This window comes from Polyodon spathula, unplaced genomic scaffold (genome assembly GCF_017654505.1).
Source record: "Polyodon spathula isolate WHYD16114869_AA unplaced genomic scaffold, ASM1765450v1 scaffolds_1422, whole genome shotgun sequence".
NCBI lineage: Eukaryota > Metazoa > Chordata > Actinopteri > Acipenseriformes > Polyodontidae > Polyodon > Polyodon spathula.
In genome coordinates this window covers 583,319-590,682 of record NW_024472902.1, presented here as the reverse complement: position 1 = coordinate 590,682, position 7,364 = coordinate 583,319, and the positions used below count along the sequence as shown (strand labels likewise).

The following is a 7,364-nucleotide window of genomic DNA, read 5'->3' as shown; positions in this document are numbered from 1 at the left end:
CTCTCTCTCTTCTTGTTTTTTTTTACTCCCTAGCGTGTTAAATTCTTTGGAAAAATCTGTTCTTTTTTTTTTCACTTTGAAAAGTTAGAGGAAACATTGCACCAAAAAAAAAAAAAAAAAAACAGTGTAAAAATGAATATTTATTTGCATGACCATCTCTCTGTAGTATTCATGTGGGATGAAAGAACCTGCTTTCAAAATCACTCTTCTTGTTTTGAGTAACATTAAAGCGATGGAAATCAGACTCCTATTGTACAGCAGTTTCACCCATTCCAGGTTTTACTACAAGCTTGATCAGCCACAGTGTGTACAGGTAACAAGCTCAGGTGTGTGTTATTAAACATTCAGTAAAAACAGGAATGGATCAAACTGCTATGCAATGGGAGCCTTGTCGGTCCTAGGAGTAAACTGTATTATACTGTACTGTCTGTGGGCTCCACAAAGCGGCAGTCGCAAAGGCAGAAGTGAGCCAGTGGAGCCGGCTCTGCTCTGTGGCATGCTCGGAGGCTTCCAGTAACGCTCAGTGCCTCTCAAGTGGGCCCTCAGCAGCAGCACTTGGCCTTCAAGTAGGAAACTCTCCCCTCATGTTTTTGGCAGAGCAGGGCTTGGAAATGAGTCAGCTGGAGACGGCAGATGTGTGGAACAAGATAGCGAAGCAACTGTAATCCAATCCTGTATAATCCCAGCATTACTGTCTGCAGACCAGGGAGATTCAGATTCTTTCTCTGACACACACACACTCACACACACTCACGCACACAAACACACAGACACACAGACACTCACACAGACACACACACACACACACACACACACACACACACACACACACACACACACACACACACACACACACACACACACACACACACACACACACACACACACACACACACACACACACACACACTCACACAGACACTCACACACACACACACGCTCACACACACACACACACAGACACTCACCCATACACACACACACACTTTTCCCTTTCCTAAACTCTAAGTTTAAAGTTACACCAGATGTGGAAACAGGAAACTTCAAACAGCCCTGCAGCCACTCTGGCTGTAGTTAACTATACAATCTCTTCAGCAGCCTTCAGCAATCCCCTGCTGCTAGACTGTAGCTTGCTTGCAACATTTCTGAGCTGTCTCTACACACAGTTTACCTTGCTGCACAAATCACTGTGAAATGGCTGCATCATTCAGGTCAGCTTGCGTTCAGCTCTTCTACAAGGTCATTTACTTGCAGTTATTCAGGGAGCTCTCTAGTATTGGGGCTAATTCCTAGAGCTCCAGTATGTCAATAATGTACATCAGCATATTCAATGGTTGATTATCAACCCGTAGGATGGCTGAATTGAGATATTTCCATTTGTGATACAGCTGGAATGGCTCAGAGCTCAGAAGCATGCATCACATGTTGTGCTGGCTGTCAGACCCCAATAGCAGAGCCTTGCTGAATTTCACCATCACGCCCAGAGCAGCGCTGAAATACAACCCCTTAGTGTCTGGCTTACAGGTACGGAGAATTAAACAGCCACCTGTCTTAAGCAGACAGTTCAGTCTCTTTCATTAAACAGAGGAGCAATGCAAAAGCTTTAACCCACAAAAACAGTGAATGCCACAATTCACCTCCCCCCCCCCACCCCCTCCCATCGCCATCTCTTTCCAGTACTCCGGATTGTGCAGAGCTGTTGTTCTGCCTGAGCCAGTGCCAGTGCTGCACTGAAGCGGGCAGTGTGTTTCCGAGCACGTGCATGTGCGTGTCTGTGTGACAGTGCTAGTGTGCAACCTGCAGTGGCATGCCCAAGAAACAAGGCTCTGTCTGCAGATGAAAGAGAAGAAAATGACAACAGCTGCTGTGCAGAAGACAGACAGGAAGCCCCTTATGATAGACTGCTGTTAGAGGGAGGCTGTGAGAGGGGGAGAGAGAGAGGGAGTGAGGGAGGGAGAGAGAGGGAGGGAGGGAGAGAGGGCGGTGGGGGATTACCCACGCAGCATCAGATTTCTCTCATTCTAAAAGCCGTTAAAAGCTCATGTAGCTGTTTGCTGAAGCAGTGGGAATTATTGGCTGTCCAGTCACCGCGGAGAATGGAGGCTAAGACTGTTTTCAGCCTCCAGAAAGCACTGGTACAGCCAGTGAAAATGTGCATGTTTGATTTCCCTGTGTCAATACTGGAGGACCTGGTAAGTGATCAACTTGTTTGTGTGTTATTTTTTATTCACTGTGGATTTTGGTTGATTAAGGTAACGAAGGCTCCTGTTCATTACATTAGCGTGTAGCTGATCTGTAACGTGTGTGGCTGTGTCTGTGACAGGTGGCTTCTTACACAAGGGGCCCCTGTCATTTACTTGTTAAAAAATCCTTTTTGCTTTGCTGTCCATGTGTATTGTGAGACACAGTAAGAAAAATAGGTGCGCAGCAGTGAAACTATAAACACGCTGGCACAAACAGCAGAGACTCACAGCCCTGCACTGCACTGTGCTGCAGCCCTGGTAGTGACTGCCACCCACAGCACTAATAACAGGATGGACACAAAATTAGAAACAGTGATATATTACACGTACTTATGTTTCAACAACCTCTCTGACACGCGTGCTGCAATTTATAAGAGCGGAATCGCCTGCCTTTTGCGGTTTCAGTCCAAACGGGCAGGAGATCGTCAGTGGCAGGTGTTCGGTTGGCAGGTGCTTTCTGTCAGTGTGGGCCATTTGATTAGCAGGCAGAGGGGTATGGAGCTGTTCCTTCTCAAAGTATAGTGTGGTATAGCAGGGTACAAGCACTGCACAGTGGAAGCATAGTGAAAGCATGGCAAAGCACAGCAAGCAGGCAGGAATCATCCCAGGGATGTCATGTATTATGCATTTCTCTGTATTTTAAGTATTATGGATTTTCTTGTTGTTGCTGCATCTTGTAAAGCGCTTTGTGATGATGGTCCACTATGAAAGGCGCTATATAAAATAAAGATTGATTGATTGATTGATTGAATGTGGAAAGATATGGTAAAAAAAAAATTAAAAATCCATGATAGACCAAGCTAAAGTGCCAGGTCTAGAGCATGGCAAACTGTGCCAATCTATATGGTATAGTGTATATAGCTGAGGGACTGGCACACAATGTGGTATAGTGGATATAGCTGAGGGACTGGCACACAATGTGGTATAGTGGTTAGAGCTGAGGGACTGGCACACAGTGTGGTATAGTGTATATAGCTGAGGGACTGGCACACAATGTGGTATAGTGGATATAGCTGAGGGACTGGCACACAGTGTGGTATAGTGGTTAGAGCTGAGGGACTGGCACACAGTGTGGTATAGTGGTTAGAGCTGAGGGACTGGCAGACAGTGTGGTATAGTGGATATAGCTGAGGGACTGGCACACAATGTGGTATAGTGGTTAGAGCTGAGGGACTGGCACACAGTGTGGTATAGTGGTTAGAGCTGAGGGACTGGCACACAGTGTGATATAATGGATATAGCTGTTGGACTGGCACACAGTGTGGTATAGTGGTTAGAGCTGAGGGACTGGCACACAGTGTGGTATAGTGGTTAGAGCTGAGGGACTGGCACACAGTGTGGTATAGTGGATATAGCTGAGGGACTGGCACACAGTGTGGTATAGTGGTTAGAGCTGAGGGACTGGCACACAGTGTGGTATAGTGGTTAGAGCTGAGGGACTGGCACACAGTGTGGTATAGTGGTTAGAGCTGAGGGACTGGCACACAGTGTGGTATAGTGGTTAGAGCTGAGGGACTGGCACACAGTGTGGTATAGTGGTTAGAGCTGAGGGACTGGCACACAGTGTGATATAGTGGATATAGCTGAGGGACTGGCACACAGTGTGGAGTAGTGGTTAGAACTGAGGGACTGGCACACAGTCTGGCCTGCTGATTGGATCTCAGAGTGGAAAGCAGCATGGCCTAGGAGGTTGTGCAGCTTAGTGGTTAGAGCAAAGAGACTGGAGGTCAGTATGGACTAATGGCAGCTGACACCCAGGTCCAGGCAGGGCTACACAGTGTAAGGGCTGTGCAGCAGAACTGGAGATAACATTTTTGTCTAGGAAGTGAACCAGCTCAGACAGGGCACTGACTGCAGTGGCTTCCCTAGAACCCGTGTACCACTGTGATCATAGCACTGCAGGCTGGAACAAGAGACAGTAAACCTGCACCCACAGCGTGCGTGGGAGCCTCAGCCTGATCTCCTGGGGACAGCAGCCTGTTCCAGCCCCGCTCTGTAATTAGATAAGGGACTTCAAAGAAAGGCCATGTCAGAAAATGAAGCCATCAAGCACTAGGTTCACTGTGTTTACAGCATGCTCTTAGGTCAAGTGCAAGTTACATGGTGCTGTAGTTAAACCTAATGTTGAAAGACAGAAAAATGCACCTTACACTGTTTTTTAAGGTAAGCTCAGACCAGTTATCAGCTGAGATCTTCCAAATACAAGAGGAGCTTGGAATGAGCAGAATTCGTTAGCAGGGGCATCCCTGGTAAGGGATACTAACATTAGCCCAGGCTGGTTGAAACCTGAGCTCTCAGTGCCACCAGCAACAATCACAGTGTGTGCAGTGCTTGGCTTATCACATCCAGACAAGGCAGCCTTTGCTGTACTGCAGGTATCTGCTTGAAGGCAGCGTAAACTAGTAAGATTAACTGAGCTGCAGCATGCAGGCAGGTGTGTTAAGCTTCACTGAGATGGTGTGTAATGGCTATAATAAGACATGCTCTCATTTTCTATTAGTAGCAACTGCACTTGTGTATGAGAGTTGGGTCAGGTGCTCAACGTATGTACCAGTGTCCACCAAGCAGAATGTCATTTTAGCGATTTCAGAGATTATGCGATATTTTAACACAGTAATGAGCGTGAATGCATAGCTGCTGGTTGTTTAGAGCACAGAATGCATGAAATTATGTGTGCATTGTGTCCCATAGTAAAGGCACAGGAAAGAAGCATGAAGGTGGAATTTGATCATCTTTCTTTCCCTGGTTTTAAGGATCGGATCTGGGAATTGCTTCGAACCTCCTGCCAGTGCTTCTTCTCCAGTCCACATTCACAAGTCGGTACAGGTCTTTCTGCTGCTTGATCGCTGCGTGCTGCTGATTAAGTTTGAACCGCACGTGTTTTTCAAGGGTTGTTTGCTCCTTGTTTTCCGGGACCCCCTTGTAAACGAGGCCTCAGTCTCAATAGGCAAATCTCCAGGTTAAGTAAATGAAACTGAGCAGGCTTGTATGCCACAGTCCTGGCTGTGTAGGTGTTTGGCTGCTGCCTTCCTCAGGGTGTGTCATCTCTCTCTGAAGCTCCACCTCTCCACAGGGTCTCTCTGATAGTCATGCTCGTTCTCGGAACTTCCCTGTGTAAATCCCTTGAGCAGATCAATCTGCCGGGTGAAAGTCAGGTTCAGGTTGTTTTTTTTAGCCACATCTGAAGAGGTTTTGGGTGTATGACTCAGGGCTGTGGTCCTGGTAGTTGCTTTGACATTTTGAAAACAAGCATAACAAATGCTGACCTTCATGATAGAGGTCTGCATCGTTTGAATGGGTATAAAAGACCAGAAGCATGGTATGGCTCAAGGCAGTTCACTGGGTGGTTCTTCTATGAAGAATAAGCTCGCACTGCAATGCATTCTGGTATATTTTACCTGTCTCAGGTGTCTTTCACAGCAGGACTACACTTACCAGGAGGCATTGCCTGAACTGTCCCGAACCGTCCCAGTGCACCTGGGGAGCATAATGTCCTCACTAGAACTCCACAGCTACACCTGAAGGTCCAAAGCTGACCTTTCAAGAATGATCAGGGTCACATTCTTATTTAAAGTTGAGCCCCGTGCATCCTGTGTGTGTGTGTGTGTGTGTGTGGGTGAGGGGTGAGGTGTGTGTGTGAGGTGTGAGTTGTGAGGTGTGCGTGCGTGCGTGCGTGTGTGTGGGTGAGGTGTGTGGTGTGTGTGTGTGTGTGTGTGTGTGTGTGTGTGTGTGTGTGTGTGTGTGTGCGTGTGTGTGTGTGTGTGTGTGTGTGTGTGTGTGTGTGTGTGTGTGTGTGTGTGAGGTGTGAGGTGTGTGTGTGTGTGTGTGTGTGTGTGTGTGTGTGTGTGCGTGTGTGTGTGTGTGTGTGTGTGTGTGTGTGTGTGTGTGTGTGTGTGTGTGTGTGTGGGTGTGTGTGTGTGTGTGTGTGTGTGTGTGTGTGTGTGTGTGTGTGTGTGTGTGTGTGTGTGTGTGTGTGTGTGTGTGTGTGTGTGTGTGTGTGTGTGTGTGTGTGTGTGTGTGTGTGTGTGTGCGTGCGTGTGTGTGTGTGTGTGTGTGTGTGTGTGTGTGTGTGTGTGTGTGCGTGTGTGTGTGTGTGTGTGTGTGTGTGTGTGTGTGTGTGTGTGTGTGTGCGTGCGTGCGTGTGTGTGTGTGTGTGTGTGTGTGGAGGTGGGAGGTGTGAGGTGTGTGTGTGTGGGTGAGGGGGATGGGTGAGGTGTGTGTGTGAGGTGTGAGGTGTGCGTGCGTGTGTGTGTGTGTGTGTGGGTGTGTGTGTGTGTGTGTGTGTGTGTGTGTGTGTGTGTGTGTGTGTGTGTGAGGTGTGTGTGTGTGTGTGTGTGTGTGTGTGTGTGTGTGTGTGTGTGTGTGTGTGTGTGTGTGTGTGTGTGTGTGTGTGTGTGTGTGTGTGTGTGTGTGTGTGTGTGTGTGTGTGTGTGTGTGTGTGTGTGTGTGTGTGTGTGTGTGTGTGTGTGTGTGTGTGTGTGTGTGTGTGTGTGGGTGTGAGGTGTGTGTGTGTGTGTGTGTGTGTGCGTGCGTGCGTGTGTGTGTGTGTGTGGGTGTGTGTGTGCGTGCGTGCGTGCGTGTGTGCATGTGTGTGTGTGGGTGAGGTGTGAATGGGTACTGTATGTGTGAAGCGATGTGTGTGTCACTGTTGACAGTACACTGACACCGAGCCCTCTTACTGGAAAACAGAACTTACACTCTCAACTTGATTACAGATAGCCACCGAATACTTCTAAACATATTAGATGTCATATTAGAGCTGAACACCCTGGCCGATGCCTCCCTAACTGTAAACAGCAATTACTGCTGTAAATAGAGTAGGCCTGATTCAGTACCCAGTCATCTCTCTACAATTCGCTTGCTTTGTGTCGGGAATGCCAAGCAACCCCCGCTATGAGACGGGAAATTCCAGCCCAAGAAACCCTGTGCATGCTGCTCTGCACTCTGATGAGACTAGCCTTTATAAAGCTGGAGTCACATCTTCAAAAGTGTTGCCAATGCCCCTGCCCTTCCCTTTGTAAGGTGTGGTGCTATGATAGAACAGCTCCTTCATGTTGATCCCCAGGTATTAGCCCCCCAGTGGCCTGACAGTTTCAGTAAAGCAGCGTGGAAGCGTGGAAC

The 7,364-nt window shown here is 48.0% G+C and overlaps 1 protein-coding gene across 1 annotated transcript in view; it reads left to right on the top strand.

The window, feature by feature from the left end:
• The first annotated feature begins 2,067 nt into the window (after window positions 1-2,067).
• LOC121309690 (ral guanine nucleotide dissociation stimulator-like) overlaps window positions 2,068-7,364 on the top strand; it is a 30,663-nt gene continuing 25,366 nt past the window's right edge. Inside the window, exon 1 of the mRNA XM_041242777.1 lies at window positions 2,068-2,192. Coding sequence (XP_041098711.1) covers window positions 2,097-2,192 — 96 coding nt within the window. The 5' untranslated portion in view covers window positions 2,068-2,096. The remainder of the gene's footprint in view (window positions 2,193-7,364) is intronic.